The sequence below is a fragment of the Pelodiscus sinensis genome, chromosome 2 (genome assembly GCF_049634645.1).
Source record: "Pelodiscus sinensis isolate JC-2024 chromosome 2, ASM4963464v1, whole genome shotgun sequence".
Classification (NCBI taxonomy): Eukaryota; Metazoa; Chordata; order Testudines; family Trionychidae; genus Pelodiscus; species Pelodiscus sinensis.
This window is the reverse complement of record NC_134712.1, coordinates 75205823-75230852: the sequence shown is the minus strand read 5'-3', so window position 1 is coordinate 75230852 and position 25030 is coordinate 75205823. Positions and strand designations below refer to the sequence as shown.

The following is a 25030-nucleotide window of genomic DNA, read 5'->3' as shown; positions in this document are numbered from 1 at the left end:
TTTATACAGTATCAAAGCAGCCATAAGGGAGCGCTGGTTGGGCAGTGCTGCGCCAGGAAAAAGATTACATTTGAAAAAAAAAAATGTGTAAACAGACAGCTTTTAAAACAATATAACCTATAAAGTTCAGGTCTGCCTTACCTCTCTATCAAGTCCAGCTGCTACTGTGATAATGTCACCAGTCTCATTGTTGATTGTAAACATATTCGGTGAGGGGGTGCTTGGGGCCTGCGACAAGATTCTATATCTCAGCATCCCATTCAGTGCATTGGGATCATCAGCATCAATAGCAGTGACAGTCATTACGTAGGTTCCTAACAGCACAATAAATAATTAGTATTAAATAAACAGTTTGCTTGAATTACACAAGGTCATTTCCAAGCACAAATAATGGTCAAAACATTGACTTCTTTTGATAAACATTACACATTCTTTCCTTTAACCAAAGGAAATGGAATAGGCCTAAGTCCCAGGATTAATGAAGCAATTGAGCACATAATACAAGATAACAACACTGGTGTTTATACAGTATCAAAATTGCTTATTACTGGAAAAAGCTCCAAAAGGTAATCAAATGCTACAGTTCTACCATAAACACATTTAATTAACAATGAAGGCTCTAAAGTTTAAATAGCAAGCTCAATTGCTGGGCGAAATGAAACTTACGATAGTAAAAACAGGTTGAATTTTAAAATGTGGTGTATATGTTAACTGTGTATGAGAATCAATGTAACAACAAAAAAATCAAAATAAAGGCTTTTCTAGATAGAATTTCTTTTGCCTTTGCAACCATGACGGTTTTAAAATCATGTTGGTTCAAGAACTTGGCATAATAGGTCTTCAAAGAAACAGTGGGGCATGTCAGTTGTCCTAAAAAATCCTTGGAGTGCAAAGAAAAAGGTTTTTTCCACAAAATTTGTATCCACATGTAAATCTCAACTTCTTCCAACTTTGATGTTGTTCAAACACATAATTCTGGTTCTGAAGAAAGCCTGAAGCTGTGCAGATTGATTCCAAATCCAATTTTTTCCAGTATTACTGAGATTTACATCTAGGCCTATCATATGCATATACATGCCCCAATCCTGTAATTAGAGTGCATCTAGACTACAAGGTTTTGTTGACAAAAGTGGACTTTTGTCAACAAAACTATACCTGCATCTACACTACCACCAAGTACTGTTGACAGTAAGTCGACAGAAAGCAGTTTTGTCGACGGCAGTAAACCTCATTCTACGAGGAATAACGCCTTTTTTCGACAGTTACGTCGGAAAAAGGCGCTATTGCAGCCATACTGTGCTTTTTCAAAAGAGAGCGTCTAGACTGTCAAAGAAGTGGCTTGTTTTGTCAACAGAGCTGGCTGTAGTCTATACGCTCTTTTTCAACAGAGGCTTTGTCGACAGTATCTGTTGACAAAGCCTCTGTCCAAAAAAGCCTGTAGTCTAGACGTACCCTTAATGACATGCAGTTGACAATTGCACTTGTTCTCTGTCAATTGCATGACTGCATCTATTAGAGATGCTAATTTTAGACTCTTGTTTTTCTCAGTCTTGACCTAAATAAATTGTATCACATAGATCACAATCTACTATGCAATACATATTATATTACATATAGTTACTTTATATATAAAACAGAGAATAATCTCAAAATTTATATGTAATGTTATAAACTCTCTGAGGTTATTACATGGTGTTTCTTTTTTAATCAAGAAAACTATTGTAGATTTTTTTTTTAAAAAACGTTGAGGTTTTTTTTTTCCTAGACACCGAGTCACTGGTTTCTTGCAGTTACTGCCTTTGAAAAGGACACTTGTGTAGGCTGCTAGAATATAATACACAAAAATCTTCAGGGTGTATAAATACTCAAAACTGTCACAGGATAAACAGAAGATAAAACAAACAATTTTTTCCACTACCAAATACAGTGTCATTATTGTAAATCTGTACACCTTTTAGTTTTATTTTTAATCCCATGGAGTTCTCTTTGCTCAAAACCTGACTAGTCAGGGGAAAAATTTTATTACAGGAAGGGGCATACTAAAAGATCACTAATCAGTTACCTAGAAACATGCTAATCTTCCACAATAAATTGCAAAACAGTTATTTGGCCTTCCTTATTTGTCAGATTATTCCAAACTTGAATGGGGGATACCATAATGTAAATATTTGGTTGTTGTCCAAATACAATATTTCTTTCTCCATTTTCCTTTTCTGCATTGTCTCTCACTCATTCCCTAACACGTGTAATGCTTTTTTCTGTTAAATTAATTTTTATCATCCAAAAATAAAAATTACAAATTAGGGATAATGACAATATAGCATCCTGAAGTTTTTGTTGATGCATCTTTCAAAACCATTATTACTTCTAAATGTATTTTTCTCTGAAATTAAAACAACCAACCAAACAAACTATTTTTACACAGAAAGCCTGCTTTTACCTGGCTTTGATCCTTCAGGGACTGTCCCATTCCAGACCTGGTGTAAGAACTCAGGCCTATTGTCATTCATATCAATAACATTAATGACAATATCAATAGGATTCTCCACCTGGTTTCCATTTACATCCACTGCATGTGCTCTCAGCTGCAAAAGTCATTGGTAATTATGTGAGCTTACAAAACATCTGAACATACATGCACATTAGTACAGAAGACAAGAAATTGTACACTAACCATTTTACCCTGAAATATTTCAGTATCTTATTACTTCCCTATCTTGAAGACTCAATTTTCAGTTTACTTAAGGGGAGTCTGTGGAGCCTGAATTAAACGGGCAAAACACATGTAACTGAGGGCAAAAGGAGCTTATTAAATTTAAGGATAGATACTAATTTCTTTTTATTTTCTATTTTTGAAGGTCCTTTTTCCTTCTGGAAATGTCTTGCGTTGAGAAAGAAAAAATAGTCTCAATAGTTTACCCAGAGGAGATAGATTTATGAAGGGCAGGTTTCAGAATGCCCAAGGCCTAATTAATTTAAGGATCCTGAATTACTTTTGGAATAATAATACTATAGAACGTTTTACAGGCTTTTGTACTTCTTAACCCTGACTGCTAGTGGAAAATGTCCTGAACTATTCTACATGGAGATCTTCTGTCCATCAGAAAATGTTTGTTGGTGATCCATCTGGAACAAGTATTGCTTCATTTTTGTAAATTCTGGAATGGTATTATGTAAACTGTGTTGTAAGAATATATCAAAGGAAAAGAGAATATTCTTAACTTACAATCTAAAAAAGACGAGTACAGGCAGTCCCCGGGTTACGTACAAGATAGGGACTGTAGGTTTGTTCTTAAGTTGAATTTGTATGTAAGTCGGAACTGGCATCCAGATTCAGCCGCTGTTGAAACTGACCAGCAGCGGCTGAATCGGACACGCCTGGGGCAGAGCAGCTGGGGTGCTGCTGGGTTGGTCCCGCAGTGCCGCTCCTCGGCGCTACTGAACCAACCCGGCAGCACCCCAGCTGCTCTGCCCCAGGTGTTCCCAAGTCAGCCGCTGCTGAAACTGATCAGCGGCTGACTACAGGAAGCCCTAGGCAGAGCTGCTCTGCCCCGGGCTTCCTGGAATCAGCCGCTGATCAGTTTCAACAGCGGCTGAATCTGGACGCCTGGGACAGAGCAGCTGGGGCGCTACTGGATAGGTCCCCGCAGCGCTGCACGTCGGCGCTGCGGGGACCAACCCGGCAGTGCCCCAGCTGCTCTACCCCAGGTGTCCCCAAGTCAGCCGCTGCTGAAACTGATCAGCGGCTGATTCCAGGAAGCCCGGGGCAGAGTTGCTCTGCCTAGGGCTTCCTGTAGTCAGCCGCTGGTCAGTTTCAGCAGCGGCTGACTTGGGAACACCTGGGGCAGAGCAGCTGGGGTGCTGCTGGATTGGTCCAGTAGTGCCGCACCTCGGCGCTGTGGGACCAACCCAGCAACCCCCCAGCTGCTCTACCCCAGGCGTCGGCGAGAAAAGCTTGGTCTGCTGGGGGGTGGGGAGGACGCACTAGATGCGTCCCCCCCCAGCAGACCAGGGAGACGCGGAGTGGCTTTTCTCGCCACAGAGGACGTGGGCGGCGGGACCGCGGTGCATCTCCCTATTCTGCTGGGGGGGGGGGGGGGTGCACTAGCTCTGCCTCTCCCTGGTCTGCTGGGGGGAAGTGCCCCCCGTGCCGCCAGAGGGGGCGACAGTGGGGGAGGCACCTCACACTAGGGCCCCCCCCCCAGTTCATAACTAGGGGTCCGACATAAGTCGGACTGACGTAACCCGGGGACTGCCTGTATCTATTTAATTTTGCTGGCAGGGTATGGCAAAAATTGTTCTCACTTAACAATTGAAAATTCAACAGTCTAAAGTTTATGTCTAATTCTTCCTAAGTGATATTTGGGAGTCCTACTCAATATACCTTAAAGAAGCTAATACAGTCAGTGCTATGTCCACAGGAGAGCTTCCCTGCTGACACAGCTACCACCTTTCATGGAGGCAAGACTTATTAAGACAATGGGGCTATGTCTACACTACACAGTTATTTTGGAATAAACTACTCGGCTACGTCTACACTGGCCCCTTTTCCGGAAGGGGCATGTAAATTTCACCTATCGTCGTAGGGAAATGCGCGGGGGATTTAAATATCCCCCGCGGCATTTAAATAAAAATGTCCGCCGCTTTTTTCCGGCTTTTAAAAAAGCCGGAAAAGAGCGTCTACACTGGCCCCGATCCTCCGGAAAAAGCCCCCTTTTCCGGAGGCTCTTATTCCTACTAAGTCGGAATAAACTTAATTCCTTCAAAGTAGGAATAAGAGCCTCCGGAAAAGGGGGCTTTTTCCGGAGGATCGGGGCCAGTATAGACGCTCTTTTCCGGCTTTTTTAAAAGCCGGAAAAAAGTGGCGGACATTTTTATTTAAATGCCGCGGGGGATATTTAAATCCCCCGCGCATTTCCCTACGACGATAGGTGAAATTTACATGCCCCTTCCGGAAAAGGGGCCAGTGTAGACGTAGCCCTCTAGTATAGTTATTCCGAAATAGCTTATTTCAAAATACCATGTCTACACTGCAGGGAAGCCTCCAAATTAGTCCAAGGCAGCCTAATGTAGATGTGCTCTCTCAATTTACAGCCCCAAGAGGAATAACTTAGAATGGCCCTGGTGGGGGGCTACTTCAAAATAACAGAAGTGAAGCGTCTACACGCACCTTATTTCAAAATAGCTATTTTGGAATAGGTGTTATTCTTCGTAGAATGAGGTTTACAGAAGTCGGAATAAGCCATCTGTTATTTCAAAATTATTTTGAAACAATGGAATTGCCATGTAGACGCTCGCATAGCTATTTTGGAATAACGGCAGCTATTCCAAAATAACTTTGCTGTGTAGACACACCCTGGGACAGCACTTTCCTGTAGGCTTAAGACTGTTTCCACCAGAAGTGCTACAGTATTGGAGCTGTATCGGAGCAGCTCCATTGGTGTAAATGCTAAATGCATCCTGAAGTGGAGATCTGGGAGGCAAAAACATGTAAATGTAGCTCAGAAGTTGTTTTGACACAGAGTTATAGGACACAAGGAGTGAGATTTGTCTACCATGTTCCGGAAATTCTGTCTTAAAGCAGGGCTACTCAACACGTGGCGGCGCACAGCCGTTTGTTTGCAGCCCACGGTGTGGTTTGGGTTTACGCAGAGCTCAACATGTGGCCTGCGGATGGGATGCTTTGAACATGGCCTCCACTGGGAATATGCTCCAGGTGAAGAGCCTCCCAAGTGGGGCAAGCATTGAAAGATACAAGCGGATGGGCTGGCTGGAACAGCTGGGTACAGGGTGTCGGCATTTCTAGCCCCCAAGGAGAAGGCGCCGGGAGTGCTGGGGCATTGTTGGGAAGTGCTTTGTATTCATGCCTCTTGCTTCAGGGTGCAAGAAGCTATTTGCATATATATTTGCATACATATTTGCATACATATGCAACCACATTTAAGTTGTGGCCCTTGGCATGTGCTGAGAGTATCGTTGTGGCCCTCGGGGCATCCACAGTTGATTAGCCCTGTCTTAGAGCAGTGCTTCTCAAACTGGGCGTACTAATGGGTCACTCCAGTTTGTTTACCTAGGCTGCATCTAGACTACATTCCTTATTTTTTGTAAAGGGATGTAAATTAGGCATTTCGATATTGCAAATGAAGCTGGGATTTAAATATCCCGCCCTTCATTTGCATAATGGCATCTGCCGCTTTTGTCAAAACAGGGCTTTTTCAAAAAACAAACAAAAACGGCAGTTTAGACGGGAATCTTTCGAAAATAAAACCCTTTTTCGAAAGATCCTGTAAACCTCATTTTTTGAGAAGTACAGAATCTTTTTCAAAAGGGTTTTATTTTCGAAAGATTCCTGTCTAAACTGCCGGTTTTTTTAAAAAAAAAAAAAAACATTTTAAAAAAAAGCAGCAGCCGCCATTATGCAAATGAAACACAGGAAATTTAAATCCTGGCTTCATTTGCAATATCGACACGCCCAATTTACATCCCTTTACCAAAAAAGGAAAGTAGTCTAGACATACCCTTAATGGCCCTCACAGCTCCCGCTAGCTTCAGTTCACTGTTTGCAGCCAAGAGTTGCTGCGGAAATCAGCGTGATCCAAGCTGCTGCTTTCTGTGGCTCCCTTTGGCTGCAAACAGCAAACCGCAGCCAATGGGAGCTGCGAAGCTCCGTGGCTGCGGAGTCGTTAAGTAAACAAACTGGAGCGGTCAGTTAGCAGCTCTCTCAAAGTGGACCCATGGTCCACTTCGAGAAACGCTGTCTTAAAGATTGTCAGAAAATTCCTTAGACAATAATACTTAAAAGCTGTAACTGAAAAGGAAAGAGCTAAAACAAATTATATTGGTAAATTCAAATTCTTGGTAAAATCTGATGAATTTTAGAACTGCTTCAACCTAATATGGTTAAACTCCATGAATGACAACTGCCAAATCCTCTGTCCAGGAAGCAGGGTTACACTTGCTCCTCAGATGAATTGTTCACTATAGCTATTTTACTCTGGAAATTCTCTCCAGGAACTCTCTCTTTCCCCCTATCATTTCAAATGGAGGCCCATTTCAGGTCAAAACTTGGTTTCCTGCTCTGCAATCAAACTTTTTTTTTCTATTAGGGCTGCAGAAATATTTGGTCTACTTTGCAATTTCTTTAGAACAAAGAACATAGCTTTCATAAACAGAGAGACCTAATTTACAATTATAATTCCATTAAAATGCTTAGATATGCCCTGAAAACGAAAACTGGTAGCTTTTCTTCCCATCCATTTCTTACATTTTAGCAGCTGCAATTCCAGTATAATTATGTGCAAGTTAGGGTGTTATATTAAAAATAAACTTCTGGCAAACGATACGGTGGAATTTGTAATCAATGGCATAAATCAGAAAAACAAACTACAGCATTCACATTTCAGCCTTTTTTAATTATCTAAATACAGTAAATCACATTTGTTAAGCTGTTTAAACATGTGAGGAGTTCCCTGTATTACGTATAATAAGTAGAATAAATATAAATTCCAATCCGTATAAACTCTTTAAACCACATCTTGTAGAAAATTGTGCCAGATGCACAAATCAAATTTGAAGCAGATGTTACTCTTTGATTTGATAATCTGGTTTATGGCAAATTAAAATCTTACATGAAATGAAGCTATCTGCTCCCGATCTAAAGGTTTCGTCACTGACAGTTGACCTGAGATTGGATTGATGATGAAGATTCCAGTTGGAGGTTGGTCAGCTCCTGGTCCAGTAACACTGTACCTCAGCGAAAGACTTTTATCGCGATCAGACCTAATCTAAGTGTCAAGAAGATGAGGCTTATGTAAGTTAAACAGAACAAGAAACTAAAATTTAGAGTGAAGAACAGTAGATTGTCATTCATTTAATTATATTTACAAGACAATAATGGCAGAGGCATGAACACTAATAGACTTTCAATATTTTACAATACACGGTCTGAAAATCCGTGTCTGAAATTTTCAGAAGTGTAATGTGACCCTTCTGTACTTTCTTCCCCCACAAGGGGGTGAATTATATTACTAAACAACAATTAGATGCTCTTTCCCTCAAATCTATTGCACAAGATTTCTGAACACTAAAATATACTGCAAGATAGTCTCTTTCATTTTACCTTTCAAGATCTGTGTTCAGCATTCCACATTTCTTTCATAATACTTGATAGTATTGCAACCATTTATCCTTGTGAACACATGGTTACTGCAGAAGAAATACTGAACTCTGAACCGAGTTTTCCGCTAACAAATAAAGTAGAAATTGATTGTACAGTCTGTTCACTAGCAGCTTTTTCTACACCTTTAAGAAAGTGAATTGCAAATGCACAAATAGGGTGGAGCCATGTTTATGTTACTCTGGCACTCGCCCCCCCCACATCTTATCCCCACCTCCAGTAAACTGGATGTGTGGGAACACTAGTGGAATACCTACTCCCCCATCTCTGGTGCAGGAATGCCTGGTGATAGATGCCTACTTCCTGTGTGGCAATGTAGCTTCAATCAACCATGTCCTTTCCCTTATTTCCCTCCTCTGACATGCCTCTCTCTCTCTCTCCACCTCTCAAACACAGACCCAAACACACAAGTGGGGAGATTCTAGTGCAGGAAGCAGCAGAACTGGCTGAGTCACAACTGCCATCTTTTGCATCAGTAGAGGTTCCCTCTACTTCAGGGCAATTGGTGTCTAGATTTAAATTTACTTTGGGATATGTAAGAATAAAAAGAGCTCATAGCTCACAGAACTAGTTCCAATATCCGATGTACAGGTGTCAACAGAATTTGGTCCTTTAATCTTCAATAAGCAGAATGATGATCAATGACACTAGAAACTGACATCCAAGGAATTCTGAAATCATACCCGGCCTTCTCTGTTAATTGCCTTACCCTAACTAATTCCTGAGGAAAAGGCCCTCTGGAGTTTTCTGGTAAATTGATTGGAGGGATGACCCAGTCTCTCTTCTGTCTCTGCAGATGACTGCTGTGCTTATGTTGTTGCCGTGGAAATACTATTTCTTCAATTTTCTTCTGATCCTTACAAACATATATTAGAATAAGAATTAGTAAAGATGTTATACTGAAGAATAGTTTTCATACTGCCTGACATGCACTCTTCATTTAGGGTTGCCAGATGGATTCACAAAAAATACCGCCCTCCCACCCCCCAAAAAGCTGGGGGGGAAGGGACCAGGGCTGAAATGCAATTGTGGCCCCTTTAATTCCCAGGCTGCTCCCGCCTCCTTCCGCCCCAGCCAGCTTGTCCCACATGGCCTTCCGTGGGGTGCTCGAGCCGGGCCTTGAGAAACAAAAAATACCGGACATTTTAAATGTCCAGTATTTTCTGAAATTTTTTATTGGATGAGAGGTGCAAATACCGGGCTGTCCGGTTCAATACTGGACAACTGGCAACCCTATCTTCATTCCATGTTCATTAAGCTATTTATTGAATTTTCAGTACAGTATGGAAATAAATAAGATTATTAATTTATCCTTGGAAATAATGGCAATTCCTTTATTCTTCATCATGCCACTTGGAGATAAGCTGGAATGATAAGCAATTTATTATCTGGTACTGCTGTGTAAATGACTTTGCACTTTCTATATTCCAGCTGGATAGTAGTTATATTGTGCACGCATTTTAATAGGATGCCTTTAAAATCTCATTAATTGGAACTACAGTTCAGGTAATGTGCTACTGTATATTAAATTGAGATCTGGGTTTGCAAAAATATAATTTGAGTTCTAAGAAAAGTTTAATACATACTGGTAAGGAATGTCTGAAATATTTATGACCTTATTAAATCGCATAGAATTAATGCTGTAATTATTTTAAACCTGTGTCACCCATGATGGATGTTGTAGATGACCCACTTTGCACAGTGGACATTAATCTCTGCTGGGTGTCAACATTTCCTTTATATTCCTTTCTACATCTGCAGTTATTTCAGCAGTTAGCTCTTGATGCATATGTGCACACAGACATGCTAGTCTGGTCAGGAAGATTCTCTCCCCCTCCAAAAAATACATTCTTTGGAGAAAAAATAGTTGTTTCTAAATGTGTCAGAGGTGAAAAATCACAGGTGCAAACTGAAAGCCAGTTTCTGCTATTCTCACTCCCTCTGAATAGTGCTTATCAGCGAGTAGCACCAGACTAGCCAGGGTGCTTATTTAATATCAGACACTACATGCTTCTTTATTAAAACTTGTCCTTAAATGTCTCAAAACCTCACAACAATTGCTTGTCTTAGAAAGATATTCAGCATAACCTAATGCAAGCTATACATAAGTCTTTGATTTGTATTATTTTACAATGGCTATATCAAGCTATGAAGAGTATTTAATTTTTTAAAAGATGCTTTGTAAAGGGATGTAAAAAGCAGGCAGTAGTGAAAGGGGTGAGGGTAGCATAATTATCACATAATATTTTACTACAGTGAGTATATTAGGTTAATTGCATATTGGCAGGTTCAATTTTGTGTTACTTTGGCTTGGCTTATATTGGTTTCCACCAGAGGGAGACTATCTTTCCTAAAAGTAATGCTGGAATCATAAATAATTTACAGCCCCCAATTTGATTACTAAGGGACAATACAAACCCAATACTCTATGCCATGAATGCTTTCCTACTATTGTGGTAAATCTACAGCTCCAGACTAATCTTGACTGATGGATTCTAGCACTGAATTGCTTATTTTGTGGTTAAATTTAACTGCTTGAATAAATACTGCAGTGCTCTCAAGCAATTATTTAAAATAAAGAAATGACCACTTCCAATTAAAATTCAGGTACAAATCTCAAACTGTACAAACAAAATGTTCAAATACAAAGGATTTCTGGATCTGTTTAAAGATCCAGGTTTCCATGACTTTAGCAGGACTACAAAACAATAGATTATGGAACATTATTTGTAAAGCTTTACAATTAATTATTTATGTATGTCAAAAGCAGAAAGTCAGATGTGGAGGTGAGTGACAGATATAGTCTAAAACCTACTGTCAGAGACATTTCCAAAGGCAAATGTTTTACCTTCACTGAATGCTCTGTAAATGCTGGCTCAGAGCTGAGCTTCACTACCACTTGCCACTGTTGCTGGGTTTCCTTGTCTTGAGCGTAGACGACGAATTCTGTGGGCTCCACAGAAAGCTGAAAGCTTCTTGCTGCATATACCACACCATCGTCATGTACTCTAAAGTCTGCTGGTGCGCTGCTTTCAAACTGTATTTTTCTCTTTTCATCACAGCTTCTAAACCCCACTGTAAAACACAAACACCATCATGGAGGTAAGAATTGCAAGAGACAGAGCCCGCTTAAATTCAGTCATGAGCTGGTTTGAGACGGTCAAGAACAAAAACCTGTGTCTTAAAAGACTATTTGTTGCAGTCACAATAAACTCCCTGCCATTATATGTTAAGTGCACACATTATTTGGGAATTAATACTATGAATTTTATGGCTCAGCCCATACAATAGTGGCATCTTTCAGAGAAGGAAGACTAAGCTCCTTTCCCCAGTCTGACTGCCTGTCTTCCACTACAAAGATCTTGTGCTCCACAACCAACACCCCTTTTACACAGGAGCAGAACTAATACAGCCCCCAATCTCTGACCTTGACTGAAATCACTATCACTAATAAGGGTATGTTGTAGCTGATCTAAAGGAAATTAAAGGTAATAGGGGAATAAAAAGAAACCTTGGGGCTCTAACACAGAGGAACTAGTGTCAAAGGGAATCTTTTTTTTTAAGAAAGGACATGCCTTTTTCATATCCAGAGTTAGTCAGATTTCACTGCAACCCCATTAAACTTTCTACAGAGAATAACAAAATAAGTGCAAAAAGCACATGCATTTTGTTGTTCCTATTATGGACACCTAAAATTATAGAAAAGGATGGAGTGGGATGAAAGTAGTCAAACTGCTATCATGGACTGAAAAAAAATGCCCTGGACATTTTTAATACGTGGCAATCATCACAACAAACTTGATATAGATTCAGCACCTCCAGTGCTAACAGCAGTGAAGGAAGTAACAGCACAGAGGTCAGTTCCCAACACATGGTATTAGACCTACTTTCTATTCCTGTGTCTGCCGCTGACATGCTGTATTACTGTTTCAGTTTCCCCATTTGTAAAAGGGGAATAATAATAATAATAAGAAGAAGAAGAAGAATACACTTATTTCACAAAAATGGACGCAATTCACCTTAAATCCAGTCAATTTCAGAAAGTAAACTAAAAGCTACTGCATGTAAATGATTTAGAGAGAATTAGTAAAACAATATACATACAATACTGTAAAAGTACAACTGAAGATGTGATCATCTTCATTTCTAGTTATTTTCAGTGTTACTTGTAACAATAGTAAGTAAAGTACATAGTGTAGTTTATTAACCGATAAGCAAAAGCTTATAGGTTAATGCTATAGACTACACACATTTCCTCCCCCTCTCTTTGCACATACATTTTTAGCAGGGTAGCCAGCAGCCCAACTCAGTCCTGGCTCACAGCATGTCCAAGACCTATCCCTGCTGTGGCTTTGCATTTAAAGAAGCCAGGTGGGCAGGCGGCCCGGCTCAGTTCTGTAACCGCCCCACGCTCCCCAGACAGGGGCTGCCGCCACCCCATGCTGTGCTGTGTGAGGCAACAGGCAGCCAGCCAGTCCATGAGGGTAACTGTTTTTTTAAACTGGCTCCCCTCGTGGACCAGCTCCCACCTGGCATCCCATGCTGATGCCTCTGATACAGAGGGAGCAGCACAGAGTGGCAGGAGGCTCCTCGGGATTGGGGATGGAGTGCGCTGGCTGCCGGCCTTGTCTCCGGATACTATAGAATAGTCAACTAACCGATAAAAATGCATGAGATTAATCGACTATTCAATTAATATCCCTACATCAGATGGAAATCTGGCTTTATAACTGATAATTTTCTTTTAATATTTTCAGATCATCTTGAGACCTTTAGAATGTAAGAGCAACATAAGTGTAAGGATTATTAGGAAGGTTGAGCTGAAATGTAGATAGTGAAAAGTTGAATCCTGTCCCTGTGCCACATGTTAGTGCTCAACTAGACACTGAAATGAACGGTGCACAGACGACACGACTCCAAAAATCTGAATGTCCCTCTTAAAAGAAATCTCTGCTAAATTCTGCACCACATTATTTAAAAAAAAAAAAAGACAGTAACTATAGTAGAGTTGTCAGAAGAAAAGATTATAATTTTCGGTACTTGAACTCCCAAGGACTGGGATGGACATTCAAATGACATAAAATTAGTTCTCTCACTAATCCTTTTGTATTATTCAGGGTGTCCCACATGCTTCCCTTTGACCTTCTACGCACCCCCCCCCCCCCGACTCCTCATGATGTTTTTTCAAAAACCAGAAAATTCAACAGAAATGTTAACGCAGCTGCTCTCTGAAGGAAAATTAAACAAGAATGGGCAGTTAGCTGTGATGGAACATAGGTCTCCATCACCCGTTCCGGCAGTTAAATCTGCTTGGGTTGTTTGGGGAGGGGGGAGAATCTGTTTGAGGAATAATTCATGAAGTTCCCACACCATTCAATTGGGGGCAAGGTTAATTTTCTTCAAGGAAAAAGGCACATGAATGGCCATTAGGGTTGCCAGGTGTCCGGTTTTCTACCAGACAATCTGGTATTTGCACCATCTGCCCCCGCCCGGCTTCTGCTGGCAAGTAAAGGGAGTGCCAGCTGGGGGTACGGCCGGAAGGACTCCAGCTGCAGCCAGTGGCTGCACTCCCTCCCCTCACCAAGTCTGCTTCCTGCCCCCTCTTCTTCTGTCCCCCCCATCCTCCCCTCCAGCCCCACGGCCCCAATCCCCTCCCCCCAACTCTGCTTCCTGCTCCCCTTCCTCTGGGCCCCCCATCCTCCCCTCCAGCCCCACAGCCCCCAAACCCCTCCCCCCAGCTCTGCTTCCCGCCCCCTCTTCCTGCCGGCCAGCACCACGGCCCCTGGACAACCTCCACCCCTGTCAGCCCTGCTTCCCGCCCCCCACTTCTCCTGTCTAGCCCCACGGCCCCCGCCTTCCCCGCCAGCTCTGCTTCTTGCGCCCCTCCTGGCCAGCCCTGCCCCCCCCGATAAGCGTGTCCGTTTTTTTAGCGGCCATCACGCCTGGCAGATGTCACAGAATCTGGGGAACGACAAAGCTATCTATATGCAGAAGCTCTGAATCTCTGCACTGCTGGCTCCTGCTTTCCTTATCTGGCTCTTTGACAATGCTGCTGCAGAGATCCTACACTTCATACATCTTAGGACTTCACTGATTTTTTCTAGTAAGTTCCCTGGGGGTATGTCTACACTGCATTCCTCTTTCGAGAGAGGAATGCAAATGCAGCTGAGTGAAATTGCAAATGAAGCATGGATTTGAATTTCCCGTGCTTCATTTGCATAATCGCATCCGGGAGCTATTTCGAAATACCCTATTTCGAAAAAAGAAACGCTGTCTAGATGTGGTTATTTCAAAAGAAAACTCTTCTTTCGAAATTACCCTTACTCCTTATAAAATGAGGTTTAAGGGTAATTTCGAAAGAAGGGTTTTCTTTCGAAATAACCGCATCTAGACAGCATTTCTTTTTTTGAAATAGGGTATTTTGAAATAGCTCCCGGATGCAATTATGCAAATGAAGCACGGGAAATTCAAATCCATGCTTCATTTGCAATTTCACTCAGCTGCATTTGCATTCCTCTCTTGAAAGAGGAATGCAATGTAGACATACCCTGGGTCTGTATGTACTAAGTCGTACCTATTTCATAAGATACAGCCAACCCCTTCTTTCACGTTAAGCCACAGATTTACAAATAGAGCTCTTTAGGAGGAAGGGGTAATATCACGGGGCAACATATCCCCAATTACACATAAGAACAAGGAAAACCACATGTGGAGGAGCCCCTTCTAGGTCTGAGCCCACCAATACCTTCCTATTTCCTTATCCCTACTACTTGACCCAATTTACCAAGGCAAAGTCATATTCTGTATTGTAACACCTGGCTGAAAAAAAAATACATGTCTTCTAAATCAAGTAAAATAACTGGGTACCGCAACTCTATCATTATAAAGAAATCATTAAAGTTTAATTAAACATACATCAATGTTCTGACCTTCTAACCAGAATGCAACACCACACTATTGCAATATCCTCAAAACAGCATTCGAGTAAATTAACAGTATTTCACATTTTGTTTTAGAGAATGCCATTAAGAGCAGCTGTGAATCCTATTTAGAAATAATCAGATCAGCTGAATGGCTCTGTGGACAGTAAAACTATGGGAGGACCTTCTCAATGATTTTTTAAATAATTTCAGAGAAGGAGATGAGCAACCAAACAGAATGGGGTAGAAGATAGACCGGGTAACTAGAAGCATGTCTTTATGCAGTCTAGTAAGCAGGGAGCCTTGCAAGACATTCTGTTAAAAACAGTTCAGTTTGAAAGGATCAGCAAGGAATCAGAACTGTATACATGACCCATGGGGCTTTGTCAGCCTTACCACCCCACCAGCTGTGGCTACTTCCTGGAACCCTACTTCAGAGAAGACTCCTGTTGCAGGGGAAAGGAATATTCACCTGTGAATCTTGGGGGCATGATCTAACTCAATGAGGGGCAACCTGTGGCAAGCAGGTCACATGCGTCCCATTGGGATTTTATGTGTGGCCCGCAAGACATTTTATTTACCGTTGCTCACTGGTTTCTGTCCACATAGGTTTTATCCTAGCAATATTACTGAAGTGACATGCACATAAAGCAAGGGCATGTGAAGTGAGAAGTGTGCTGACTGCACACAATGTAGACAGAGAGGCGTGTGCTCCCTCTGCAGCCAATCAAAGTATCTCTACGGTTCAACCGGCATATCCTGCAAATTCTAGGTATGCAAGAACAATTAGTAAAATGATCCTATTCCGGGAGATCCTCTCGGTTATGACAGTCTTGTGGCCCACTCTCCAGCCTGCAACTCCTGATAAATGTGGGGGTGGGAGGGAGCTGGCAATTAATGTAAATTGTAACTTGATTTCTTTTTTCCTTTTTTAAAGGTAAGATTTAAAATGAACAGTGCAGTGAACATGGTTCAGAAGAACTATTAAGATATAATTATATGAAAAAATATTTTTAAAAGTATTATTAGTAGTTTTATGCTTCCAAAATTATATACTAAAATTCATAAGAAATTTAAAGATTTTCACCAGACCTTCTCTCATATAGATCCTAATAACTTTTTAAAAAATAAAAAAATAAAGATACTACCTGGTTCATTGATATTCTTCCTCCAGGCAACTATACGTTCTAAGGTTCAATGAAAATGGCTGTCTTTTGACAGCACACTGCTAAAAATGTATAAAATTGTCAGTGCCCTGGCAGAATTATTCTCCATCTGCAAAGAACACATATTAACAAATTACAGAGAAGTATAACTGTTCATAATTAAATTACTTTGACAGAGTACAGGTTGAGCAGTAGCTACCATTCCCCCAACTATATGGCTAACTGTCTTGTAAATTTGATTCAGCTTAGTTTGTTTAATTTTTCAGTGCTCAACTGGTATCAACAAAGATGGAAACCTAATTATTTGCTTTCGATGCTAATTTGAAGTGAGTTTTTGTAGAAGTAGCAAGGAAACATTTTTCATTGAGAATAGACAGTGCTGGTACTAATCATGTTCCAAACATCTTGAAAGGGATGCATATTTCCAAAATAAAGTTCCTTTCAAAAATACATAAAGGATATATTTCACTTTAAAAAGATTTCTCAGCTATATTTTTACTGCATATTGTTGTTTCAGTGCCAAGAAAAATACCAGATGTTCATATAGTCTTTTATTGTTCTTTATTAATTTATTTATTTATTGACATAAATAAGTCAAATATAAATCTTTTCAAGTTAAAGGAAGCAGCTTAATTATGAAAGGCTGAAACTTAAGATTTCAAAAAGTCTTACGTCACAGTCCTACCAACACTTATGCTCATAGTTTAACCTTGTGAATATTCATGCGGCTTCCTGCGGCTCCCCTTGGCTGCAAACGGTGAACTGCAGCCAATGGGAGCTGCAAGGCTCTGTGGTCTGAAGCCAGCAAGTAAACAAACTGAAGCGGCCTTGTAGCAGCTCTCTCAGAGTGGGTCTGCAGACCACTTTGAGAAACACTGGTTTAAAGCATAGGTGGGCAATAAATGGCCCACAGGACAATTTACCTGTGTATCTGCAGATATGACACCTTTCAGCTCATGTTAGCAGAGAACAGCAATCTACAGCCAGTGGGAGTTGTGGGAAGTAGCATACCTGTGGAAGAGCAGGTAAAGATAGTGCCGGCGGCCCACCGATGGCTAAACCTGGCAAACCGAATCCCGTGGGCTGCTTATTGTTTTCCCCTGATTTAAAGTTATTTCTGAGTGTGAGTATTTGCAGAATACAGGCCTTAATCCAGAGGCATTATTTATAATTTGTCATTATTATTTGTATTATTATTTTGTTGTTCAATATGGCGTATTTTAAAAGATAATCCATATGATTGTTAGAGACTAAATAAAATTTACTCATTGAGGATTGCTTTTATTATATGCCAACTAAAACCAATATATATTTGTGGCCTAAGAGGGAAAAAATTTAACCTCTACAACCATGAAAAGATAAGATAAATTCCTGAGTCTCTGTGGTATTGAATAAAACTCTCAAATAAAATTTCCTTGTATGCAATTAACAAAAACCTATGTCTTAATGTGTAGTATACAAAACGTGAAGTACTACTAAACATGCAGTTTTACTTAAGAGTACGCTGGAGAACTAAACCATTCACATACTCATGTCTAATGAAATGAATGATTCATAATATCTGTAAAACACATCTTTACTCTCATGTACCTTAGTAGTAACCTTCAATTAACTAGCATAATTTCTTTTACAACTGAAATATATTTTCAGTTGCTCCGTTAAAATATTGGTTTGCAATTTAACAGCCTACTCCTGTGATCCTCTCTCATTCAAAACTCCTACTGAAATCAATGAGAGTTTTAACTAACGACTGAGAAAAGAGTGTAAGGATTATTCTGTATTATATAATCACTAAAGATACTTTCATACTAAATGTTAATAAGCTTCCTTCGTGCTGCTCCCACAACAGTCAGTGTGGTGGCTTGCTATTTGGATTTTTAGCTTTAAAATGTGAGAATGCATGTTTGCAAGACAGAGAGAAAAACGATTCAACATTTGCTTTAATTTATATTAAAAAATTATTTATCTTAGCTTAATGTTATCCTCAGAGCTAATGTCCACTTAGTGGATATTTTGGAAATTATAATTTCCAAGTGCTATTTACATACATTCCTGGTACAAAGAGCCCCAGGGACATAGCGACAGGAGGGCCAGCAGCCCAGCTGGGGCGAGATCAATGGGACTAGCAGCCTGGTACAGCACAAGGCCAGAGCCTGCAGTAGCCTGGGACATCAGCTCAGGGCCAGATACCATGGAGGGCAGCCTGGCAAGACTAGGGGTGGCAGCTGTGGAGCTGCCAGTACTGACTGGGGTGGTAGCGGTGCCAGCAGTGCTGAGGGGCAGCGGGTTAGGGGGCTTGTGACAGAGGACCTCCCCTCGTCCGGCAAGGATGCCAGACCAGGGACATCCAAATGGTGTAAAAAAGCATTTAGGGGCACTTATACAGACTAACAATTTTTAATATCTAAGCATTGTAAGGTTTCTAAAATGCAAGGGCTATTTAGTAGAACTTCCCACGTTAGTGGATAGGAAAACTGGAAAAAATAGTTTTTAAAAATAAAATACACTGTTTTGTACAACCCTGTATTTTCTTCAGATTTTCTTTGCAAGGGGATCCAATCCATTACTTCCAATTTAAGCATCTGAATAGAACTACTCATATTTCAACTTGTGCTATTCCAGTTTGACACAAGAAATGCCAAGGAGATATCCTTCAATACAAATGTAGGTAATCTTCAAGTAATATATAAAGTTATTTTTTTTCTACTATCAGCAGTGTAGGATTATTGTAGCAATGAAGAAGTATATTCTAGCCTGCTTTATGCATCACCAGTGATAAAGATTCTGAAATCAGATGATGAACATAGCAGAAAAAAACAAGTTTCATTTTTGGACAACAGAATGAGCTACGGTAATTGCATTTAAAAATAATCCTGTCTTCACTTGTAATATGAGCAAATATGGCAAGAAAATTATTCATTGGAGAATAAATATAAAATATTAGGTCATATTTAAACAGTCACTTCTCTGATTATAACCATACTTAAATGTTATACTTAAACTTTTCATTGTATCTTTCATAGGTGCTCCAATTTCAGTATTCTTTTTAACATGTTTTGCAATTATTTTTGTAGCAACTTTCTATTATGCCATTACACACATTTTGTAATTACGTCTCAGAGGGGTAGCTGTGTTAGTATGTAACGGAAAAAAACGTGTCAATTAGAGTGTCCGTGCTAAATGAGGTTAACAGAGTGGGCTGTAAGTGCCCAATACTTAACTTTTGATATCATTAGGATGTTGAAAGTAGTGGCTCATCCAAATTAGGTCTTGGTTCAGACCTTGATTAAAGGTGTCAAATTTGCAGATGAAATTTTGTAATTATTCCATGTTCTACAGAAAAAGTGTCTTTAAAAGTCTAATTCATTTTGGCTGTTTCTGTTTTTTGGATGCCTGACTTGAGACACCTTAAAGTGGACTGTCATAGAGAAGTTCCTTAGTGCTTTCATAAAAGCAAACATACTAATCCACTAGTCCCTTTTAAAAAAGTTTGGTTGATATTCTTAGGATATCTCTACCCTGCCAAGAAAAAAACCTGCGGCTGGTCCATGCCACCCAGCTTGGGCTTGCAGAGCATGGGCTGTGTGGCTTCACTACTGTGTAGATTTCCAGGCTCTGGCTGGAGCCTGATCTCTAGGACCCTAGCACCATGCATGTGCTAGCCCAGTGTTTCTCAACCTTTTTTTTTTTTTTTTTTTTTTTTTAAATAAAGTACCACTTTAAAAAAAAAAAACCCCTTTTCAAAAACAAAATTGTTAAGTACCCCCAGTACCTACAGTTTTCAGAGACACAATTGTTTTTCTACCATTATAACACATTGTTTAAACAACTTAATCGTAGCCGGGTGATTAAATTTTTGGGTGTAAAAGTACAAAAATAATAAAGCACTGTAAAACTTCAAACAAAAATTCAATTTTCTCTAAATTTCAGTTAACGTACCCCACAGACTTCGAGTACCCCTAAGGGTACTCATACCATTGGTTGAGAAACTCTGCTGGCCCAAACTCAGAAGTCTACACAATGGTGACAACCCCCCATAGCACCACAATCCTAAGATGGTTAGGACAGGCCAGCCATGGATGTCTAGTTGATGTATAGAAATTCTCAGTGTGTTACATTCTGACATCCTTATTAAAGTTGATTAATACCCAATGTCAATTAGTCATATGCAATACAAAGAATACAATGGGAGTTTAGATGTTTATTATAGCTCTTTGATTGTATTCTCACTTAATGCTCTGCAGATTTGTGCAAACTCAGGGCAAGATTGTAAAACCGTCCCTCACGATGATATGGCGTTAATCACAGAAGCAACACAATCAAAATCAGCAGGACTATTTGTCTGAAATGATCGAAATGCTACAGGTTCCACAGTTTTGGACCGTTAGTAGGTCCGTTTTCCACAGTTCCACGTTGTAAGGCTCCCTTACTCAGTTCCCTAATCTTTTAGTAAAACAATAAAAAAATATCCCTAATAACAACAATAAAAAAAAAGCTTAACTTAAGGAGAAAATATTTGAGGAACTGAGACCTAAGTTCCAGGGCTTGTTTACCTCATCTGTTGAAAACAGTACTAATATAATGGTTTAGAAACAAGTTGTGATATGTATCAGTTTAAACCTTCTGCTAGAATACAAGTGTTAGTCTCTGGAATTTATAGACTTTTACACTATGGATGAATTATAAGAGCAATATCTTGGCAAAAATACTTTCTACCAGTTTCTGCTATATTTTTCAGCATTTAGTGTAAGAGCTAATTTCTTTCCAAACAGCAACAGTATATTCATCTTCAGCATCATACAGAGTATACTAAGCACTGTTGTGTCAATTAGCGAGTCTATGGTTATGGTGTATGCGTAATGACTAAAATAATGACATGCAAGGCAATCTGGATGTCTATGCAGACACAGACAGAAGTTTTGCTTTTATTTTTCTTATTCTCTGTCCAGTTTTATAGATTTTAATTTTTAAAAAGTACAGCTGTGCTGAATATTTTTGTTGCAAAACATAAATGAGAAATATTGAAACTAAACATTGCCTTATATTCACTTTTTAAAAGCAAATTTTCACATTCAATGCCACTTGGTTTCCTCTTAAACTAGCTAACTCAATATAAGGCTCTATATTTTTAAAGTAACCTGTGAAAGAAAATACCAGCCCAAGACAGTTCGATCTTTAAACTCACAATGAAAGTCTTGCAGTTCTTTAATAAAACAATGTCTCCCACTTTCCATTTCCCAGAATCCTCTTTGCTTGTTGAACAAAGTCATAATAGGCATGCCAGAATGAAAATAGGGATAAAGTTCTTTCTGTTTGATAGAAATGCCTATGCAGCTTTTCAAAACAGGAATACTGGCCGTCAGCAAAACACAGATTTGGTATCTCAAACAGAGCCCAAATTACATCTGATTCACTGATCCTTTTCAGTTCTTTTTCCTGCCGTTCACTAACACAAAATCTTTCTGAGCTTTGACATCCCTTTTGTGTTTTTTTTTTTTAAACAAGAGTACACATCTTGGGGTGAAGAGGGAAAATGTTTATATTTAGACACTACATTTAGTTTTAGTTTTAAAATATATACCTATTTACAGATTACGTGCCTCCCTCTTCACGGTTAGTAAATAGTAAATATAAGCCATAGTCTGCAGTGCTCTGCTGAATTTTTTTTCCTAACTGGTTCTAGTTGGAAAAAACACCTCAGTATAAAGTATCAATTCTGTACTCCAGAACATATAATCTGCAATATTTTCTCAACTATACAATTATAAACAATAAAAAACCAAGGTTAATTTCATATGACCACAATGCATCAACTGACTAAAACTATTAAAATCTAATTTGGTAATTAAAAAAATATCTGTTGAACATTCAGACTAGGAGACTGAAGGAAAGTTTATCCATATTTCCAGCAGAAAATAGACCAGCTTCAGAGTTTTGGCTCTGAGCAAGAACAATTTTTTTTCTTCAATATATTTTAAGATAATAGCCTCGTCTCACATTTTAGAATTTAAAAGGCTGTTTTAACTGCAATAAAATCATTAAATATTAAGTTGTAAAAGGAAAGAAACCATTTTTTTGTTTGTTATCTCTAGAAAATGCAAAAGACAGCTCCTCCTACCTGCCGCCTAATGTAGTGGTTCTCAAACTTTCTGACTTTCAGCTAGGGTTACCAGGTAGACGCTCCCCAAAAAACCATAGAACCATATGTCTCCATAGAACCTTTCTAGAAGTAATCACTACAGCGCTATTTTCTAGCCAGCATTCCTACAATAAATATATCCTATTAGCCAAGGCTGTATGAGCAGTAACATGTAGGCTGTGTCTAGACTGGTAAGTTTTTCCGCAAAAGCAGCTGCTTTTGCGGAAAAACTTGCCAGCTGTCTACACTGGCCGCTTGAATTTCCACAAGAACACTGACTTCCTACTGTCTGAAATCAGTGCTTCTTGTGGAAATACTATGCTGCTCCCGTTTGGGCAAAAGTCTTTTTGCGCAAAGCTTTTGCACAAAAGGGCCAGTGTAGACAGCTCAGATTTGTTTTGCGCAAAAAAGCCCCAATCGCGAAAATGGCAATCGGGGCTTTTTTTTGTGGAAAAGCACGTCTAGATTGACACGGACGCTTTTCCGCAATAAGTGCTTTTGAGGAAAAGCGTCCGTGCCAATCTAGATGCTCTTTTCCGCAAATGCTTTTAACTGAAAACTTTTCTGTTAAAAGCATTTGCGGAAAATCATGCCAGTCTAGACGTAGCCGTACAGTCTCCAAGATTTCACCCTATAATTCATTACTTTGTAAGGCATTTTATGTTTATTGGCACAGTCCTCACCAGCCCACATTATCCAGCGGGAAGACATTTGGGTCTGTGAGTTGCTATTGAGCGTGTATATCTGCATTGTTCCCTCAACGGGAAATTAAGATATTTTTATCAGCAATTGCCTGATTCTTTAACTTTTGAAATGGGTGCATATTTGTGATGGTGATTGAGGAATCTAATGAATCAGAGCTCATGGTGCTCTCTCCACCTGACTTGTGCTTCTCTGTCAGCTCTCCTATGCCCATGCTGGCCCAGTTTGGCACATGGCCCAGTCCGGCACAATCATAAAGATCTGCCCGTGAGATTCAAACAAACAAACAGTGGTCAAAATTTTGGAAACTGTAAATATTTATTACAATACAGAGGTGTCTATTAACTTTTCATACAGGGCAACAGTGTTTGGTAATGCGTGTTCTGGCTCTGCTTTTAAACCCCAGAAGATAAGTCTTGTTTTAAAATAGCTAAGTAGTGCTTTAATTTTAGTCTACAATTTACCTCAGGAAAAAAAATTCTTAATTGTACAAAAATATCCTACTTGTTTTAACATGGTGATTTTATATTCAAAAGGCAAGGAACCTGTAGCAGCAACAGCCCTGAAATATTTACACTGACTTATTAGAGAGAGAGACACAGAAATAAAACTTATAAATACTAAGGATTATACATTCAATACATCATGTGCAATGTTAACTTATATTTAAAATGTTAATTGATTAAATGCTACATTTAACGGGTTAACCCTACAGCAGTCTCTAGCCAATGGTGTGACGGGTGGGCTGCTCTAGGCCCAGCCTTGCCACAGCTGTGGTTGGGGGAGCAACTTCTCTGGCTGTGCCTGCAGGTGGTAGGGGCTGCTCTAGCTATGGCCCTACCTCACCTGCAGGCAGTGATGGCTCCTCCAGCCCTGCCCAGTGCACCAGCCCTGGCCCCACTGAGGCGAGATGTGGCTGCTCCAGTCTTGCCATGGGCTCTGCCCTGGCCCTTTCCCCGCCATAGCTGCGGCAGGAGGGCTTCTCATCCTCTGGCTCTATCACTCAGCCCCTAATGTGCCTTTGCACAACGGGGGCTGCTCTAGCCCTGCTGCATGCTTCAGCTCTGGCTCCACAGCAGACGGGAGGAGCTGCTCCAGTTGGGCCCATTGTGCTACAGGCAAAGTCCAGCCTGTCAAAGCCAGTTAACTGGTTGCCTTGTAAGCAGGCAGATGAGACACCTGCTTATCCGGTAACTGATTAACTTCTTACATCCCTAATATCCAGTCTCTATCTGGCAGAAAACTAGCTGCAGTGGCTGCTGAATGTTACTTAGACTTAAGATTTTTTTTAATTGAACACACTTGCACACTAATATCTATTCTGTAAAGTTGTCCAGTAAATTGGTAAACTATAGTGTGATACATTTCACATACAACTGTAGAACAGTTGCAAAATTTCAAACAAGTTTTTCCTCTGTTTTTTATAGTACACTTGAAGATAAGAGAACAAGCCATACTTAGACTGACAGTGAATTGCTTGTATTTGAAGAGCATCAGTTATCTTTTTATAGTTATTTGAATGCCTTCTTAATATACTTTATGCATCTACATGAATGACAACATAGTATCAGGAGACTATATCTGCAAAGTAGTGACTAAGGAAAGCAAGAAAGTATACAAATGCCAAAGGCATTGACAAGGTAATACATAGCTTTTATTCTGGAAGGAACCTGTTAGTGTCTAGATTTTTCACTGTTCTGATGGCCTGCAGTACCTGCTTGTATTCATTATTGCCCCCTACACAGGTTACATAGCCTCAACGGGTTTCATTTTTCTTAGAAATAAACAAATAAGGCAGAGGTGAGTGATCATTTTTGGTGGGGGGCCATTCCAAGATTTTGGAAAGTGGTTAAGAGCCACACTTATCTGTGGAAGTGGTGCAGGGTCTAGGATGGAGACTGGGTGTAGTATGGTGCACAGGGTAAGG

The 25030-nt window shown here is 40.0% G+C and overlaps 1 protein-coding gene across 5 annotated transcripts in view; it reads right to left on the bottom strand.

Moving 5' to 3' along the window:
• Nucleotides 1-25030, bottom strand: part of CDH2 (cadherin 2) — a 176671-nt gene that overhangs the window by 45362 nt on the left and 106279 nt on the right. For all 5 annotated transcript variants that reach the window (XM_075920791.1, XM_075920792.1, XM_075920793.1 and 2 more), the window contains 5 exons: nucleotides 11025-11251; nucleotides 8886-9032; nucleotides 7629-7784; nucleotides 2441-2585; nucleotides 142-314 (listed from right to left, as the gene is read on the bottom strand). In XM_075920791.1, coding sequence (XP_075776906.1) covers nucleotides 142-314; nucleotides 2441-2585; nucleotides 7629-7784; nucleotides 8886-9032; nucleotides 11025-11251 — 848 coding nt within the window. The remainder of the gene's footprint in view (nucleotides 1-141; nucleotides 315-2440; nucleotides 2586-7628; nucleotides 7785-8885; nucleotides 9033-11024; nucleotides 11252-25030) is intronic.